Source organism: Myotis nattereri, assembly GCF_964212035.1.
Source record: "Myotis nattereri genome assembly, chromosome: 8".
In the NCBI taxonomy this organism is placed as follows: Eukaryota; Metazoa; Chordata; class Mammalia; order Chiroptera; family Vespertilionidae; genus Myotis; species Myotis nattereri.
In genome coordinates, this window is record NC_138083.1 from 69,959,096 (window position 1) to 69,979,149 (window position 20,054).

Here is a 20,054-nt window from a genome sequence, read left to right on the forward strand (position 1 = left end):
GATCACATTCTCAATCACTGGCAAAAGAGAATGAGATTATTGTTGTTGGTAATGTTAATTCTGTGCCTGTTAAGAAGGGCTCCTGGTGGCTAATTGGGCTCAAATTTATAGAGCCTAGCAGCTGGTGCTAAATAGGGGTCTCTCATGCCATGCTTCAGAGAACGCATGAACTGCCTGCCTACTGCACTGTGTTCTAGCTGAGCTGACCCTTATAAAGGAATTCCTGGGATCGAATTTCTACCAATAGGAGCTGCACAGCTCTGTACTCATTTGTATCTTTATTGACTAATCAGAGTAGCTCCATTCTGACCAGTTAGGATAGTGCTATTGGGACCACTCATACAGTGAGGATTTGGAGTCCTTATTTGCATAGAAATGGGCCAATCAGTGGCTGAGGGTGGCCACTCTTCTCTATAAAAATCCAGCTTCCACCCTGAGGATGGCTTTTGGTTTCTCGTGAGTGCTGCATTTACTTGGCCAGAGCCATAGCACCAGAGCTGCCTCATGCCCAGCCCACCTCACCATTGAGATGTTTCACAACTGAGCAGTTTTCACTGAAGATGTTCCGTGGGTCCCCCCTCCCCCTTTACCACCCCTCAAATTGGGGACTTCTGTTGGTGTTCAATTGGCAGTGATGACCTTTGGTTAACAGTTTAGAGAAATCTTGAATCATTTCCTGGGACAGGAGAATCTCTGGCAAAATTTAGACTCCGGAAACAAAAATGGGTATGTTGAGTAGATGGCCAGCTGTATGTGTCTCATCTGGTTTCCCCTCCACATTATGTGCTCATTCTTTCCTCTTTTATGGGCCTCAGCTGGGCTGAGGATTCAGCTGGAACAGCCACCTAACCCTCAGAAAGTTCACAGTCTGGTGTGGGTTAAGAATTTAAACAAATAATTATAACTAGATTCCTGAGGACAGAGACCAGGTCTTTGTCAACAAACTTCCTAAGTGCATGTTGGGTGCCAGGTTCTATTAGGTTGGGGAGACAAAGACTTCCTACCTTTAAAGAATTCAAAGTCTTTGAAAAAAAAAACACCAAAAAACCTGTAAGCGGGCAATCGGAGTACCAAGTGCTAAATTAGGGGTACACCTCAGGAGGAAGAGGAGCAGAGGAGGGACATAATGGAAGAGGGGAGGAGTATTCAGGAAAGGGTTTCAGAGGAGATACTAGTATTTGAGTTGATTATAGGTTGAGTCAGGATAAAGCAAAAGAAAAAGTGGGGGAAAAATTCCAGGAGAAGAGAGCATACCCAAAGGTTAGGGCGCAAGCGGAACAGCTTACTGTGTGCAGGTAGCAACAAGCAGTTCAACATTTTCTGAGTAGTAAGTGGGACATTAGGTCAGACGAGGCTGAAGATAAGCTGGTTTCCCTCAGCGGAAGATCTTATCAACTTCTCGGTGCATTTATTTATTGTGTCCCTAAAGCACCAGGTGCCAGTTAGCTTCCAGCCTCAGGGCCTTTACTCTCGCTATCCCTCTGCCTGCCTGCATATTCTCAGGTCTCAGCTCCATTACTAGTCCCTGAGATGCCTTCCCCTACCTACCCCCTATGGAAGACAGTTTCCACCTGGCCCCTTTCTATGCATTCGTGTTTTCCTTCCAGCACTAATAATACCGTGGGATTTTCCTCTTCGTTCGCTCCTGGATTAACTGCCTGTCAGGGCCCCCTAGCGTGTAAGCGCGTGTGAGCAGGGACCTGGCCTCTTGCACGGTTTCACGCGTGGCGTCCTAGCAACCCAGGGGCCCCGCACAGCTCGAGGCGGAGCGCGCTTCGGCAACGTTAGCCCCGCACTGAGCATGCGCCTGCGCAGAGGGCGGCTCCGCGGGCCACCGGTTCGCGCAGGCCGCGCCTCCGCCCGCTCGGGCCCGCCCCCTCCCGGCCAGGTTACCCGTGGACCCAGCGCTCGCAGCCGGTGTTTCCCCCGGACGCCGTTCCGCAAGCCTCGGCGGCGGGAACGGAGGCGCCAGCCACTTGCCGCGGGACCCCAGGATGGCCCCCAAACTCTCAGACTCTGCGGAGCGGCTGCGCGCCGCCGGCAACCAGAGCTTCCGCAACGGCCAGTTCTCCGAGGCCGCCTCGCTCTACAGCCGCGCGCTGCGGGTGATGCAGGAGCAAGGTACACGCTGGCCCCGCTTCCTCCGCCGGGGCTGCTGCTCGCCCGGCCCCCCGGCCCCCGCTACCCAGAGCCCGCTCCGTCCCTGCCGCCCTGGGGCTTCCATTCCCCGAGGCCGACCGCCCACCAGCCCCCCGCCCGTTCCCCGCGTGGGCGTCCTGCGAGAAACTTCCTTGGCCCTTCCTCCGCGGGGGAAAAAAAGTCACGTGGTTTTATTACTGGTTCTTTTCCACTTGATGACAGGTCAGAAACATATTTTCATAGCAATAGGTTCTTTTACCACTTTTTGGTTATGGTAAAAACATTAAGTTTACCGTCTTAGTCACTTTTAAGAATACTGTGAAGTGGAATATTATTCACATGGTTGTGCAACAGATCGCCAGGACTTTCTCATCTTGCAGCACCGCAACTCAATACCCACTGAACGCTAATCCCCCTCCCTCAGCCCTTGGTATACCTTTCCACTTTCTGTATCTCTGATTTTAACTACTTCAGATATTTGGAAAAGTGAGATCATACGGTATTTGTCTTTTAGGACTCTCATTTCCCTTAGCATAACGTCCTCAAGGACATTATAATCCATTTGTAGTCTGTGGCAGGATTTCCTTCTTTTTTTGAAGCTGCATAATATTCCATGGTAAGGCTATCCCACTTTTTTGTTTGTTTGAATCTTCAAGATCCTGCTTTGAATTCTTTTGCATATATACCCAGAAGTGAGATTGCTGGATCACATATAGTAGTTTTGTTTCCCATACTTTCTGCACCATTTACATTCCCATCAACAGTGCGTAATGGTTCCAACCGTCAGCATCCTAACCAGCACTTCCTTTCTGTTCTTTTGATGATAGTGGCCATCCTGATAGGTGTGAGTTGCCTGCTTTTTAAGTGTCCTATTGGCTCCCATCCTGTTATTCAGGCCTCATTCTGACCCCTGCAGGTATATAGCTCAACTCTCCTTCTCCTTCACCATTTATTCTTCAATTAAATTCTTACTTGTTGAGCACCTGTATGTACTGAGTGTCTAATAAGACAGACAAGGCCCTTTCTCTCAACCATCATACATTCCTGTTTTGGGGGGAGGGGTGGATCGCAAGCTAGTAAATAAGACTTGTCCAGTAACAAGTAGGGGTACGTAGAAGACAAATATGGTGATGTGATAGAGTTGAGTAGGGAGCTCCATTACAATGGGGGACCAAGGACAGCTTTGAAGAGGTGACATTTGAGGGGACATCTGAAGGATGAGAAGCCAGGTGCAAAGTTTTGGGTGCTGAGCATTTCAGGTGGAAGGAACTGTAATTAAGGCATGCACCGTCATATTGTATTTCACAGATGTTGTGATTTTTTACAAGTGGCAGACAAGATCCTCCACCAACAAAAAGATTACTCCTTGCTTTATTGTGGTGGTCTGGAGCTGAACCCACAATTTCGCTGAGGTATGCCTGTACAAAAGCACCTAGGCGAAGAAGCATGGTGTGTGTCCCAGGAGCCAAAGCCTACTGAGCTGGTGGAGGGAGAAGTAAGGTGAGGTCAGTTGGACAGGCAGAACCTTATTGTGTAGACATTTTACGCAATAGGTCATGGTAAGGAGTTTGGGTTTTATTCAGAGAGTTTTAAACAGAGGAGTAGCGTATTCTTAGGAGTTCTCCTAGACTCCAGCTCATGTCAACAGCCCTTTGCCCAAAACCTCTTCTTCCAAGTATCTTACCAAGGAGCCCTCATTGGAATCCCTTTTCTGTGTACCCATTTCCCTTTGCCTTTTCTCTTTCTCATTTTTTTGGCTGGCATTGTTGAGTGATTTACTGTGTGGTAGACATTGTAGACATTATCCCTTTATATCTTTATACTAACCTATGACTAAGACACTTTATATTCTTCCTCGGCACCTATGGAGGTTACAGCCATCTCCTACTCCGCACAGACCCCCTGTGAAACCCAGGACCGTCAAAAAGAGGATCACGAAGTTAATCCGACACCAGTCAGACCAATTATGTCAAAATTAAGCAGAACTGGCAGAAACCCAGAGGCACTAATGGACAACAGAGTGTGCAGAAGGTTCAAGGGCCAGACCTTGATGCCCAGCATTGGTTATGGAAGCAACAAGAAATCAAGGCACGTGCTGCCCAGTGGATTTTGGAATTTCTGGTCCACAATGTCAAGGAGCTTAAAGTGCTGCTGATGTGCAACAAATCTTACTGCGCTGAGATTGCTCACAGTGTCTCCTCAAAGAACCGTAAACCCATTGTGGGAAAGCAGCCCAGCTGCCAATCCCCATGCCAGACTGCTCAGCAAAGAAAATGAATAGACAGATGTGTACACATTGTATTTGTGTTAATAAAACCATACAATTCTGCCATCTGGCAATAAAAAATTTAAAAAAAGACACGTCATAGATGAGGAGCCCAGAAGAGTTAAATTGCCTGACCCAGGATTATACAATGAAGACATGTCATAGGCAGGATTTTAATATGGGTCTATCTGATTCCCAAGTCCAAGTTTTTAATCATTTTGCTAGACTTCTCCCCAAATCCTGTGCAAATTGTAGTCTTTTTTTTTGTTTGAACTTTTGCAGTTTCAAACCACTCTTGCCCCCTTCTTTTGTTCTAGAACACTCCTTTTTAGACCCACCTGCTCCTCTCAGCCTCACTTGAGGTCGCTGAATAATCTGAGATATTGATACTTCTGCCATTTTCTTTCATTCTACCCTACCCTACCCTGCCTGGAATAGCATGTGCTTTTGTATGGCTTCATTCTGGGTCCCTAGAAGAGCTGGCATGGTATCTAGATTTAGTAGGAGATCAAAGTCTGGTTCTTACCCATTTCTAGGTAATCTATGGGCAAATCCCTTGATTTCTCTAACTAGTTTTTCTGTTTGAAAAGAAAACCAGGGATCAACCTAACACAGTGAACCCTTCCAGTAAGCGTGTGAAGTGACATCTTCATGTGATAGGTGAGCACATATCAGAGGGAGGGAGTGACTTGTGCAGTATCACAGGCTGGATTGCAGGTTCTGATGCCCTTGCCACCACACCACTGCTGCTTCTGAGCACCCATGTTCTGGGGACTTGAGATGGATTACAGGTCTTGAGTGCTTGTACGGTCTTAAGGGCAAGGATATATTTTACTTATCTCTGTACACTGCTGTCTCATTCAGGGCCTGGAAAAATAAGAAAAAAAGTTATTATGTTATTTGTTATTGTTGGTATTGAGTGGAAGATATGCATCAATATGGTAGCATACTTAGAGAAAAAAGCAAGCTGCATAAGGATAGACAATAGAGTGCCACTTAGGAAAAGCTTTGAGAGATATAAAATAACTTAGCTGTTATTACATAGATCATAAAGATAGACAAACATGGATGAGAATGTTACATACCAACTTCAGGATTGTGCTGACACCTAGGGTTCTGGGGACAGAACAAAGGGGAAGGGATGGGGATGAGTGGAGCGTTAACCATATAAAAAATTTTTTAAGGTTGGAAACAAATATATATGCTGGGTCTAGTGATGGATACTGAGTATCTGTTATACTGTTTTCTGTATGTTTTACAATTTTTAAAAGAGAACTTGTTTTCAGTTATTTTGGGTATATACCTGGGAGTGGAATTACTGGGTCAACACGTAATAGTTTCCTTTTTATTTTTTTTTTTTCACTACGGCCCATGCTAGTTAGTGGGTATGCAGTGGATGAAAAACTACTTTTAAAACTGAAAATTATTGTGGCCACAGTAAAGGACATGAGCTTCTGAGATTCCTGAAGGTGAGGACTGCCCGTAGAGAAATGTCTGATAAATCTCCTCCCCATGGGGAGCTTGAGTCCTTCCCCGATTAAGTTCTCCCTAGTCCTCCAGACCCAGGGGATTTTCCCCTAGCAAAGTCCTGTCTGATTTGAGCAGGTAGAATTAGTCTGTCTTTTATCTTTTCCTTTTATTTTTCTTCGTATGATTTACATGTTTTCTTTTTTGGGTAGGGGAACCATGGCTTTATTAAATTTATTGGGGTGGCATTGGTCAACATGAACATACAGGTTTCAGGTGTGGATTTCCATGTTGTAAGATCTGTATGTTTACATGTCTTTTATAATAAAATTAACACACACACACACACCAGTATAGATTTCTCTGAGGCAGAAGCTAGCTATCTCATGTTCATTTTTTGCCTGGTACCAAGTTTAGTGCTGGCATGAGTGAATAAGATGCTTGGCGTTCTCGCTGCCAAGTGCTAATGGTGAACTTGCCAGCCTATCAGACCAGCAAGCCTGATCAGGTTACAGTCATTTCTGCTCCCTTTTACCAAAGCCCAGAGAGCTCAGTGTGTGAAATGCACCTTGTGTCCCTAGGCATCCATTTCCCAAATGGTTAATCTCATGTTTTCTGTTTCCACCTGGGCAGGTTCTTTGGACTATAAAGAAGAAAGTGTTCTCTACTCCAACCGAGCAGCATGCCACTTGAAGGATGGGAACTGCAGAGATTGCATCAAAGATTGCACTTCGTAAGCAGTCCAGGGAAACTTTGGGGTGCCTGAGGGGCTCAGAAGAGGAAGCGGGGTTTTTCTGGCCTATTTCTTCTTTGACTGATCCTGCCAGTTACATCTGTGATAGATACTAGGAAGTGTCACTGTCCCCAGGTCACTGAGAATATTTGATCTCTGTGGCCCCTGTCTTGTATCTTTGAAATCTTGGCTCTGCTGCTCTGAAAGGAGTAGGGTGGGCACTTCCAGGTGGGCCTTTGTGAGATTTGGGATCTGGAGTTGAGGCAGAGTTGTAGACTAGTTAGTGGCTTGCCCAGGTTTATTCTGGGATGGATATATGTGAGAGAGGAAGGTAGAGAGAGATAGAGAGAGGTTAATAGATAGCTGGGAAAGAAGCAAGAAGAAAGGAGAAAATGGTATTCATCAATGACCAGGTGTAGAGGACATGAAACAATTTTTCATACTTCTTTCTTCTTCAGGCAAATCTGGTGTTGCCTCTTTCACCATCGCTAAACTAGGATGCATACCTTAATGTGTTCTTAGATCTGATATCCTGTGACATTGCCTTAGATCCATGCCTGGGTGATAGATGAGAGAGGTGAGCGTGCTCATGTAGCCTGTGCTAAGTTTCCTTCTTAGAGCACTTACGGTCATTCTGTGGGTTAAATTTACCATCCTTCCCAGGCTAGAACTGGGCTGCAGAGAATTGAGGTGGTAAAGTGATTTGCCTGGGATCACATGGTTAATGGTAGAGGTAGAATTCAAACACCACTCCATCTGACTCCAAAGCCTCTGTGGTATTCCCATCAGGCCACCATTCTTTGGAAACACATAGAAGCATGAAAGGTACAAAGTACTTGTTCTTGTTCTTGATTTTGGGAGGATTGCAGCTATGAAAATTGATGCACGTGCATACAGCTTTCACAGTATCAGTGGCAGTCTGCTCACTTTCCTTTCCCTACTTCAGTCTAAGTTGGAAAGTCCCTCTTGTAAGGTTTGACATTTTTAGTAGTGTCTCTGCCAGAAATGACCCCCTATATTACAGAATACTGTAGCTGAGCCTGCCTGGGCGGGCTGTGGGGGGAGCCCTGGTGACTTAGCAGCCAGATGACATCTCTGCCTCCTGCTCTAGAGCACTGGCCTTGGTTCCCTTCAGCATGAAGCCGTTGCTGCGGCGAGCTTCGGCCTATGAGGCTCTGGAGAAGTATCCCCTGGCCTACGTGGACTACAAGACTGTGCTGCAAATTGATGACAGCGTGATGTCAGCCTTGGAAGGCGTCAACAGGTGAGCCTGGGTCACCTCAGGCATTTCCTCTGGAACTGCGGGCCCTCTGTCATTAGCTTGGAACTGTCACTTTGCTCATCTTACAGGATCCCTTTGGGATAGGCTTAGAAATTCCTAATGACCTTATTGGGAAGTGTGGAAGGAGAATTTGCTATCATATTTGGCAGGTGTTAAGGAGTCAGGATTGATGAATTGGATTTTGTTTTGTTTGTTTTTGCCTAGGTGCTTCAGTTCATTCACATAGTAGTAATTTGTTGAGCTCTATTGAAGGTGTTGTGCCAGGTTCCGCAGGAAAAAGAGATACAAACACCACTTGCTTCAAAGAGCTAACTAGAGTGGGGAAAGTAAGACCCAAGCACAGGCAGCTCAGACACAAGGCTATAGGGATATTGCTTGCGGATATGGTTCAATATATTGTACTACGGCCCCTTCACAAGGCCTCTCAGCCATTGACATTTCATGGATGTCCTCATTGGCGTGATTGATCACGTTGCCCTTCTTTGCATGGGCTGCTAGAAAGCCAGATACCACACTCAGAGAAAACCCTTTTTAGGACTTCATGGTGTATATCTGGGTGTCATGTCTGGCTTGACTTGTTTTCTCTCTACCTTTTCTTATTTCTATCATTCAACAAATTCTGCCACTTGTGTGCCAGACTTTGCATTAGGGCCTGGGCTGATGCCCAAGACATACCTCTTCCTGCCCGGTGAGAGCTCCTGGTCTCATGGAGAAAACCTATCAGTAATAGGCCAGCACACTACACGGGACGAGGCAGCACAGGTGCGGTAGGAGCAGAAATGAGGCCCCTAGCCAGCCAGGGGGAGGCCAGAGTGGGTTTCCAGAGGAGGTGAGCTGAGGCAGAGATGAGTAGAGCTCTGGGGCCAAAGGCCAGCAAGGAGAAAGGGCAGCCTATGCAAGAGTGGGTGAGTCTGATGTCCTACAGAACCCGTGAGAAGTCCATTTCACATGGTGCTGCGTGGATGGGTGATGAGGCCAGGTCACAAAGAGCTTGGTGTTCAGGAGCTTGGGCATAACCCGAGCACAGTGAGGCATCGTGAAAGGGCCTTAAGCAGGGGAGCAAAATGAGCAGGTTTGAGAGAGAAGCTCACTGGCTGTCATGTGGAAGGATTACATGGAAGAACAGCCTGGGAAGGGGCATGCACTAATGCAGAAGAGATGGTGGAGGCAGTGGGACCATTCAGAGGACATTTAGGGAGTATTTCACCAAGTTTTGGTGGTTGGGGTGGTGAGAAGGGAAAAATAGAAGAGACACTAGGGCAGTGGTGGTGAACCTATGACACGCGTATCAGAGGTGACACGCGAACTCATTTTTTTGGTTGATTTTTCTTTGTTAAATGGCATTTAAATATATAAAATAAATATCAAAAAAATAAATCTTTGTTTTACTATGGTTGCAAATATCAAAAAATTTCTGTATGTGACACGGCACCAGAGTTAAGTTAGGGTTTTTCAAAATGCTGACACGCCGAGCTCAAAAGGTTCGCCATCACTGCCCTAGGGGGTTGACAAGTTGAGTTGGAGATGATTGTGGGACATGAGACTAGAGAGGTAAGGAAGGCAGTGGGTGTTTATATGGATTTGGAGCAAAGGAGAAAAATACAGACCACACACCTTCAGGTTTGAGGCCAGTGTAGAGGTGAATTGAGGTTGTCGGGGAAAAGAACACAGCAAGTATGTAGGAAGAAGAGGTTGGAGCTTTGAGAAATTCTTGCGTTTCAGGGACTTACAGAAGAGTAGCAGCTGGAGCAGTGGGGGGAAACTTGAAGCATTAAGTGTCACAAGGGAAAGAGTATTTCCAGAGGATGAAGCTGTCACTCGTGTCAGGTGTTTCGGTGAGCTCAAGTAGACGAAGGGCTGAGGAATGAAGTCACTGGTGATTCTGGTAGAAGCGTTTCAAAGGGATCAGATGGCAGTGGGTTCAAGAAGTCTGGCTGTGAGGCGGCAGAGGAGTGTAGCTGCAATGGCAGAGGGCTGTCCAGGGGGGTTGTATTAAGTGAGGAAAGAGTTAAATGCTGGTAGTTGGAGTCAGCAGAAAGAAACATGAAGATCAGAAGAGGGAGATGCTGGCTGAGTGTGGCAGGAAGAAATGGGGTCCAGAGCTTAGGTGGAGGGGTTGGCCTTGTCAGCTCTTCTGTTGTGACAAGAGAGACATAGGAAGGTTGGGTACCGGGCAGGTATGTTTGTATTTGGAGGGGGAGGGTTAGGGAGCAGAGTGGAAGAGATGAGAGGATTAAAATAGCTGCTGAACAAAAAAATAGAGACCATGAATTTGCAGTGATATCATTGTATTGTTTTCATCGTAGTATTACAGGAATGTGGTTGTAAAAGCAGAAAAGGCATACAGTTGGCTGTATTCACTCATTGAACACACACTTCTTAAATCTTGATGGGTGCCAGGTAATGATATGCTAGGTGCTACAGTACAGTTGACAAATTGGACATGGTCACTGAGCAGCATTTTGAGCAAGTTAACTGGCCTAGAAGGTGGGTACGGGACTGGGAAGTGGAAGAGATTGTTCCAGGAAGAGGACAGCCGTGTGCAGAAGCTTAAACATAAGAGGGAATGTGGCACCCTAGTTGGTTTGGCTCAGTGGATAGAGCCTTGGCCTGCCAACTGAAGGGTCCCAGGTTCAGTTCCCATAAAGGGCAGGTCGATGCTCAGTAGGGGGCGTACAGGAGATAGCCAATCAATGATTCTCTCTCATCATTGATGTTTCTCCCACTCCCTCTCTAAAATCAATAAAAATATATATATATATATTTTTTTTTAAAGAGTGAATGTGGCAACTAATAAAGAGGGAGAGGTGAGAGGGGACCAGATATCAGGCCCTAGGGCAGCGGTTCTCAACCTGTGGGTTGCGACCCCTTTGGCGGTCGAGCGACCCTTTCACAGGGATCGCCTAAGACCATCCTGCATGTCAGATATTTACATTACGATTCATAACAGTAGCAACATTACAGTTATGAAGTAGCAATGAAAATAATTTTATGGTTGGGTCACAACATGAGGAACTGTATTTAAAGGGCCAGAAGGTTGAGAACCACTACCCTAGGGCAGTGGTTAGCAAACTGCAGCTGGCGAGCCACATGCGGCTCTTTGGCCTCTTGAGTGTGGCTCTTCTACAAAATACCACGTGCAGGCCTGCACATACAGTGCGATTGAAACTTCGTGGCCCATGCACAGAAGTCGGTATTTTGTGGAAGAGCCACACTCAAGGGGCCAAAGAGCCGCATGTGGCTCACGAGCCGCAGTTTGCCGACCACTGCCCTAGGGAAATGAAAAAGACAGAAGGATTTTAAAATTTGAGAATGACATAAGATTTTCATTTTAAAAAATCTCTGAGCATAAATCCAAAATCAGGTGCTTGCATCACTTTATAATCCGTTAAAAAATATAAAACATGCTCCTTCCTTAGGGAATGTGTGGTGCTTTTGGGTTAAGGTACGTTTAAGTACCCTTACCAGGCAACAAAAGGTCACCACTTTGGTCTGACCAAACGAGGGCCAGGCAGGGAGGGAACGTCATGGTGGCTAAACTGAGACGACTTTTGTGGGTGGCACTCATGTTCCTCTCCTGCTGCATGTCAGGGTATAAAGAGTTATCGAGGGAAGATGATAACTCTGACTCTCATACCCCTCCTCTGGGTTTAGGAGAGGAGGAACATCTAACCCAGCCGGAAACCTCCCTGTAATCCTGCTTTTGTTTCCAGAATGACCAGAGCTCTCATGGACTCACTTGGGCCGGAGTGGCGCCTGAAACTGCCCTCTATCCCCTTGGTGCCTATTTCAGCTCAGAAGAGGTGGGATTCAGAATATCACAAAGAGACACCTAAAGGCAAATCCAAAGAAACCACAGCTGCCAAGAGCAGAGGTAAGCTGTGACTTTCTGCTCAATTTTGCAATTTTCCTGTAGCCACTTTCTTTAGAGTAATCCTATAAAAATTGGCCTTGTTTAAGCTGAGTTATAAAAATAATATTAAAACAAAAAAGTATTAACCTCTTAGAGGCTGTCTCAACTCTTCAAGGAGGGTTGTGAGAAAACCTCTCCCGTTGCAGGGATTAAGTGATAGAAGGCATGTTGAGCTCCTAGCCTGGCACATAGGTATACAGCGTTGGTTCCCTTCTCTATTCTGGCAGCAGTTGGGATGTATCATATTGGATGCTTTGGTTACAAGAATAGAAAACGTACCATGGTAAAAATAACAGATTTTACTGGCTCATATAATTGAAAAATCCAGAGTTCAGGTTCAGGCAAGGTTCGCCCAGCAGCTCACTACATTATCGGGCTCTGATCCCATTTCTCTGTACTTCTCTCAACTTTCTTCTTTGGTGTAGTCAGGTTTGTCTTCGGATGGGCTTCCCACTTCACAATAAAATAGCTATGACAGCTCCTGGTCTCACATCCTTATACCACGCCTCACGACCCAGAGGGAGAGAAAAACTTTTTTTCTGGGAGAGTTTCTTTCCCCCCGAATCTCTAACTCACATTTTCTCTGTTTATTCCAGCCTGTTTGGTACAGGCCATTCCCTGAACTAGTGTCTGTGACTGAGGGCTGAGATTTTGAGATGAGCTCAGCCGTAAGCTAGAGGGCCCCACCGCCACAGCTAGAGGGCTCTGCTTCCCCAGGAACATGAGCACTGTGTGAGTCTGTGGGGAGAAGAAGTAAGAGGAGGGAGGCCAAAGGCAGGTATCCCTGCACGGGAGAGTGTCCACCTCGACTATAAAGGAAGAGGCCTTGCTTCAGGCGGGGCTCACGGGCGCTCTGATAATGCTCCACGGGAATCATCCCAGCTCAGCAGCTGGGTGTGGAGGAGAAGCCGTGCAGAAGGGGTCAGGCTGGAGCCTTGCGTGGATGGTAGCAGTTGTCGCCTTCCAGGAGGAAACCTATGTGGCCATAGGCAGCATTTGGTCTGTTTTGTGGGAGCCTGTTCACTGTTCCCCACTCTTCCCTAGGATGAAAGTGTGGGGTGCTAGTGAACTAGGTGGCTTCAGTGCACCTACCATTTGTTTCATTCTTTCAGAGTCACTGAGCCATGTGTGTCCCAGGCCCTGTGCTCAGCAGTGTGACACAGGATGGCAGCATTGGCCCTCAGAAGCTCTCAGTGTAATGAGACTGAGATAGCATTTTAAAATATAAGAGTAAGAACAAGTACTTAAGAGTCTTTAGTATTCGGGGAGTTAAAAATCGGAATTGACCTGTGTTTGGAGGAGGGTTGGGAAAAGGCTCATGGAGGAGGTGGCAGTAGGAGGTGACAGGTTGAGCCAGGCCTTAAAGGGTGAGTTCTTCAGGTGGGAAAGGGAGAAGGGACAGGAATTCTTGGCAGAGACAGTGGAGAGTTAGAGAGGAATGCATGCGGTGTAACTGTGAACAGCGGGAGTAAGCAAGACTAGCATGTAGTGTGTTGCAGAGCTGGGAGAAAGCTGAAGCTGTGTGTACATTGCAGCCTACAGGCTCTACTTTTAGAGAAACTCAAGCACATATGCACAAGGAGACATGTTTAAGAATGTTCACAGCAGAATGTTTGTAATAGCAAAAAACAAACTGGAAATAACACAGGTCTCCATAAATAGGAAAATGGAAAACCAATTGTATTGCAACAGTGAGAATTGATAAACTACTATAGGTATATGCATCAGCACAGATCAATCTCAAGAATATAATTTTGGCCCTAACAGTTTGGCTCAGCGTCGGCCTGTGTTCTGAAAGGTCCCAGGTTCGATTCCGGTCAAGGGCGTGTACCTTGGTTGCGGGCACATCCCCAGTAGGAGGTGTGTAGGAGGCAGCTGATCGATATTTCTCTCTCATCGATGTTTCTAACTCTCTATCCCTCTCCCTTCCTCTGTGTAAAAAAAAGAAATCAATGAAATATATATATTTTTAAAGAATATAATTTTGAAAAGGGGAAAAAGAAAACAAGGTTATAGAAGAATACATACAATTATTTGTTCTTTTACATAAATTTAAAAACAAACAACAAATAGTTTATAAATACTATTGTATATAGTAAACTACCAAAAACTAAAAAAGGGAAGGACACACAGAAGTGGGGATAATGGTTTTCTCCAGGGGTGAACTGTCTTGAGGAAGGGCCCATAGGGCTTCAAAGGTCCCCGTAAATGCTGTTTCTTAATTAAGGTGAGGGTATTGGTTTTACTCCCAAAACGTTACCCTTGTCATATATATTATTTTATAAAGATAGTTTTTAAAAATTAAAAAAGCAGGTGATATAGTAGTTGGGGCTGGAACAGTTAATTCAGGCCTGGAGGCCAGGCTGAGCAGCATGGGTTTCACTTTCTCCTATTTCTCCTTGAAAGCTGGGGCAGATGTTACGTGAGGCTCAGACCAAAACAATGAGGAATAGCACTCCTCTTCCTCTTTCTGAAAGCCTGGGAGCTACACCCTTTCTTTACCAGATGCTTGTTTAAATTTTTAATTATTCTCCTGCTTTAAGTTCTAGGGGGTTCTGCACTTTCTCGTGTAGTCTCAGATTTCCTCCCGACAGTAGTCCCGTGTAGAGTAGGTGTTGCCCCCATCATATTGCTGAGGAAATTTAGATCCAACAGAGATGGTAGGTCACACAAGATCTTCCAGCTGCCAAGTGGCAGTGCCAAGGCTAGAACCCAAGGTGCTTTTATCATGTGCTTGTATAAGTATGTTTATATCAGGAGTCCTCAACCTTTTCTGAATGAAAAACTAATTTCCCAGAAGCCATTGACGGGGGGAATCATTGCTCAGGAAGGACGCTTTACAGCAGCCTAGGAAACCTCTGGGAGGGTTGTGGACGACCTAGAAGAGACGATGCCGAAGAGACCTCGCTGATCTCAGTCTGGCACCTGCTCCATGGTTTTTCCCTCTTCTGAATTTTTACCTAGTGCCTTCTGGGGATGTGGAGAGAGCCAGAGTTCTGAAGGAAGAAGGCAATGAGCTTGTAAAGAAGGGAAACCATAAGAAAGCTATTGAGAAGTACAGTGAAAGCCTCTCGTATAGTAACCTGGAGACCACCACGTACAGCAACAGGTACCTTCCCCACAGCTGCTGGCCTGGGGATTTCAGGACATTGGCTATTCCGTTCCACAATCTTCTCTTGGACTGTGGGGGGGGCTCTTCTTCCCTGGCGTTTAGTCAGTATGTCACAGCTCAGAAGATGCATTCACACTCATTTTGGTCACCATGAGGCAGGCATTGTTAGTGGCATTCACTCTCTTGAAAGGATAGAAACTGAGTGATGCCAAAGGGGAACGTGGGCTTTGTTAACCTCCCTCCCCAGGATTTTCATTTACGATATCTTGCTACACAGACAACCTCAACGCTAGTCATGTAGCCTTTCCACCTTCCCTGCTCCCACCCCATGGCTTCTCCAAAGCCCTCCTATTAGAAACTTTGGCCCTGAGAGCACAAGGCAGAACCCAGGATATGGAGTAATTATTGCCTGGCCTGGGAGTGAGAGACAGGTCCAGGCTAACCTGAGGGGTGAGACTCTAGTGCTGAAGAAGATCCTGCAACTGTACCACATGTTACTCTTCAGTTCAAAGATCTTGTATCTACTATAGGCTCACCCTTCCTTATCCAAATCTGTGCTTCAGACTTAGTAAGGTAATGTGGTCCATATACTGAATCACATACCATTTAGGGTCAGGGGCAGCTTGTGAAGTTAATTGTTAGCATTTCTGCAGTGAAACATAAGGAAATTCCACATTCACATGTGGTGGTATAAAGAAAGACTAGCCTTGCCCTAACCAGTTTGGCTCAGTGGATACAGCATCGGCCTGAGGACCAAAGGGTCCCGGGTTCAATTCCAGTCAAGGACATGTACCTTGGCTGCAGGCTCCTCCCCGGCCAGGCCCTGGTCGGGGCTTGTGCAGGAAGCAACTAATAGATGTGTTTCTCTGTCTTTCCCTCTTTCTTCCACTCTCTCTAAAAGATCAATGGAAAAAATATCCTCGGGTGAGGATTAACCAAAAAAAAAAAAAGATTAGCCTCATGTCGGTTCAGGCCAGGGTTTACTGCCTAATGAATTGAAAAAAGAACTTTAAAACTGAAAGCTTAAATTTTGGACCTGTGGTTTTTCTGGCTGATTGGAACAAGGGTGCCTCAGTCCGCCAGGCCAACCTGAAAAAGAGGGCTGCAGCATCTCCTAACTCCTCTTTCTCTGGCCTTGCTCACCTCATGTTGCTGGAGACCTCTAGCAACCCATTTTCATGCACATGTGTCTGTGTCACAGTTTTAATTACTGTTGCTTTGTAATATCTTGTAGGCTGGTCTCTTCCTCATCCTTCTCAATCCGAGCAGCCCTGGCTATTTTCCCAGATTTGTTCTTCTAGCTAAACCATAGGATCATTTTGACAAATTCCCAAGAGTATCTTGTGTTTTTGTTTGGGATTACATTTAATCTATCGATTTAACTTAGAGGACTGATAACTATACAAAATTGAATTTTCCATCCATTGTGACTGAAATTATACCACATCCTGGACATCATTTCAATGCCCCACCTCATGCATATGCCCTGTGTGCATCACCTAAGTGCTGTTTGGTTCACTTCAGTTCTCTTAGCACAGTTGATACCTAAGTGGATATCACCACTCAGGTACCTGGCCCCAACCGCTGGCCAACCCCTGCATGGACCTCCAGAGACTCATTTCCTCCTCACAACAATTCTTCAGCTTAGGTCGTGGTCCCATTTTATCTGAGAAAACAAGTGTGGAAAGATGAATTAACAAGCACAAAGTTAAACAACTCATCCATGGTAGAGTTGTGACTGAAGCCAGGTCTTTGTAACTCCAAAGCTTGGGTTCCTTTTCACTCACTCATGTTATCTTCAAGACTGCTTTGTAATGGGAAAAAAAATTAGGTATACCAACTAAGTGACTACTTTGTACCCATTCAGACCAATGGTGGAATGGATGGACTTCCACACTGAGCTCCCAGACATCCGTTTTCAGTGACTGTCTTTGGAGAAAAGGACTAGAATTGAGTGAGAAAGATAAACACACTTTCCCCCCATAGGTGCAGAGTGACTTGGATGGATGCACATGACTTTTTCCCTTTATTTTGAACATTTTCTAAGTATCAGTTGAAGGATTTTTCATTGAACACCCATATTCCTGTCATCTAAATTAACATTTTGTTATATTTGCTTTATCACTATTTAGCCATCTACTGACCCATGTTATTTTTGACGCATTTCAAAGTCGCAGACACCTTTCTGTCTCGCCCCTAACACATCAGCATACGTATCATTAATTAAAACCCAGTATTTTTGTTTTAAGGCAGGTAACTTTTTAGTCTGTCAGGGGGAAGGTTTCGGGAAACCTTTTCTTTGCTTAAAAGAGCACAGTATGGGAATGTGAGGTAGACAAAATGCTAGAGCTCAGAGAGGCTGGGGTCTGGAGGCCGGGGAACCCAGGTTGAGTCCCAGGTCTGCCCCTCAGTAGTGGGAGAACCTTGAGCAGGCGCTTCACCGCTGAGCCAGCGTTGTCACCTGTGGAAGGGGCTGGGTTGGTGTGAGGATTGAAGAACATGTAAACTAAGCAGCACAGAGTAGGTGTTCAGTGAATCAAGATCACTCCTCAAACTACCTCCGGGCTGGGTGGCCCCTGGAAGTGACTGACACCTCGGAACGGTCTTCCCTGTCAGAGCGCTCTGCCATTTGGCCCTGAAGCAGTACAAGGAAGCGGTGAAGGACTGCACGGAAGCCCTCAAGCTGGATGGGAAGAACGTGAAGGCATTTTACAGGCGGGCTCAAGCCTATAAGGCGCTCAAGGTAAGAAGTCCTCCTCAGCTAAGCTACGGGCATCTGTGCCTGCGGTGGACCTTCCCGATTGTGGTCAAGGCGAGTTGGTATCTGCTACGTCCCTGCTCATCCGGGGGCCCAGGCAGCTCCTGTCAGACCTGTGTGCTGGGGTTTGAAAAGCCTCTCTGTCTCAGCAGCTGTCCCGTCCCTCCCGCGCCTCCCCCCTCCCCCCGCTTGATCTCACCTCAGTCATGGCGCCATCCCCACACCCTTCCTTCTCTCTTTTATTAGGACTATAAATCCAGCTTTGCAGACATCAACAGTCTCCTGAAAATTGAGCCTAAGAATGTCCCTGCACAGAAGTTGCAGCAAGAAGTTAACCAGAAGTTAAACTAAAATTCCAAAAGGGCAGCAGGAAACCTCCACCGGATGCCTTCCTCTGTGTCTGCTTCTGGGACCCAGCATGCCCCCAAGTGAGCTCTGAAGCGCCCTCCCTCTGCCCTACAAAGCAGTAGTAGCCTCCGACCCCTTAAGAGGCTTTGTTCAAATTAAGCTCAGTGTAGCAAAAACCAGACATTGTTTTGCTGGAAAGGTCCCCTGCTGTGCCGAAGCCCTGTTCTCCATCCCCTGCCTGGACAGCTAGCGGATCGTAACAGGTCCTCATCAGCAAACTACTGGGCCTGGCCCTGCCCCGAGCATGCTCCAGACTGAGTGCTGCCCTATGCGCGTCACCAGCCCACCTCACTGTGGCTCAAGAGCAAACTAAGCCTCGGGTATGGAAGGGGGCCATGGGACTAAAAAACCTTGGCCACAGGACTAGAAACACCTAAAGCAGCCTGTTGAGCTGGTTCTCCAGGGCTGCCAGCCTGCCCTGTCCTAACATAGCCCTCTGTGTTTGGAGTTCCAGCCCTTTTTGGCCAGGCCCCACTTTGGTAGGGAGGCAGAAGCCTGACCCTTGGGTGGCTCTGTCTGGGGCGCTGTGCTGCTGCTTGCATGGAGGTGCCTAAGTTGTGTCAAGAGCCCAGAGGTGGCCAGCCCTCCTAAAGGTGGATGGGAAGAAAGGCCTCCTTGAAGTCAGTGTCCTCCTGTTCTGAGCAGGGACTTTTGACCCCAACAGTGGCTCTCCAGGCTTCTTATTTCTTTGTTATACGAAGTTAATTTGAACTGAACTGACTCGGTTTTGTTGAACTGTGCGTTTAAACGATTACATTAAACATTTTTCTTCTACAAAAATGTCTGTTGTACTTTCATTTATGCTTTTTCAGCTTTGTGCTGAAAATTTTGCAATAACAACAATAAAAGCTACCACTGTTCGATTAGCATTCAGCTAATCATTGAACAAATCATTCACTGAAATGTCTGCCTGGACCAGGCCCCATATTACTGGGGAAACCATGAATGAGTAGACACGGTCCCTGGTCTCAGAGGGCTGACAGTCTAGTGCAGCGGTTCTCAACCTGTGGTCGCGACCCCTTTGGCGGTCGAACGACCCTTTCACAGGGGTCGCCTAAGACCATCCTGCATATCAGATATTTACATGACGATTCATAATAGTAGCAACATGACAGTTATGAAGTAGCAACGAAAATAATTTTATGGTTGGGTCACAACATGAGGAACTGCATTTAAAGGGCCAGAAGGTTGAGAACCACTGGTCTAGTGGGACAGTGAGAAATTAATCAGATCCCAGGAACAAGTGTAAAACTACGGCCAACTTACACATTTTAGAGAAGTCATTACACAGTACTTTCCCTGCCTGAAGGGAGATGGGACCTCAGGGAAAGGGATCCCTGGGGAAGTAAGTTTGAATTGAGTTCTAAGGTGGGAGTTTAGCTGGTGAAGAGGGGAGGGTTAAGGTCCTCATTGGGAGCACAGAGACCAGACAGTGCCACTCCGGTTCACAAAGCACAGCCGGGATAGGAGGGTGGAGAGTGCTCCAGCAGCCAGCCAGAACTAGGCTGCCTCCCTTTCCTGGCCTGTGTCTTACTTAGTTCAATTGTCTCCCTCTTAACGGAGTAGCAGTTTGATGATTCCATAAAACAGAGCAGACAGGGTTTTCCTCATCCCTTCGCCCGTCACTCAGTGCTGAGCAGTGTGAGCACGCTGCTTCCAACCTCTGGGAGGCGTCTGCTGAGCAACCGGCCTTCGAGCCGAAGCGGGTTTTAGAGTTCACCAACGCCATGGCCAGGGGACCATTTCAAAGTGGGGAGCTGTACCCTCTTACTGCCCCCTCTTAAGCAGGCATGCCTCTTACCTGATTTGAGGCAGGTTTAGTGGTGACATCCAGTCATGACTGACTGACTTTCTCTTCTTGAGGTCTAGAAGGCAAGTATCTGGATTTACTAATGAAAACATAGCAGCTGAGACCATTACAACCTCAAGAAGCTTTTCCCTCCCTACAGGGGAGGAAAATGGTGACCAGAGGAGGA

The 20,054-nt window shown here is 46.6% G+C and overlaps 1 protein-coding gene across 1 annotated transcript; it reads left to right on the top strand.

The window, feature by feature from the left end:
* Positions 1–954: 954 nt before the first annotated feature.
* Positions 955–18,853, top strand: TOMM34 (translocase of outer mitochondrial membrane 34). The gene is made up of 7 exons (XM_081096923.1): positions 955–2,121; positions 6,506–6,605; positions 7,717–7,869; positions 11,601–11,761; positions 14,765–14,909; positions 17,529–17,655; positions 17,917–18,853. The coding sequence occupies exons 1-7, from the start codon at positions 1,995–1,997 to the stop codon at positions 18,019–18,021; spliced, it is 918 nt and encodes a 305-aa protein (XP_080953049.1). The 5' UTR covers positions 955–1,994; the 3' UTR covers positions 18,022–18,853.
* Positions 18,854–20,054: the final 1,201 nt, after the last annotated feature.

Coding starts and splice junctions, on each gene's coding strand:
- TOMM34 (XM_081096923.1), top strand. CDS start 1,995: ATGGCCCCCAAACTCTCAGACTCTGCGGAGCGGCTGCGCGCCGCCGGC. Junction 11,762..14,764: donor CACAGCTGCCAAGAGCAGAG/GTAAGCTGTGAC, acceptor ATTTTTACCTAG/TGCCTTCTGGGGATGTGGAG. Junction 14,910..17,528: donor ACCACCACGTACAGCAACAG/GTACCTTCCCCA, acceptor CTTCCCTGTCAG/AGCGCTCTGCCATTTGGCCC.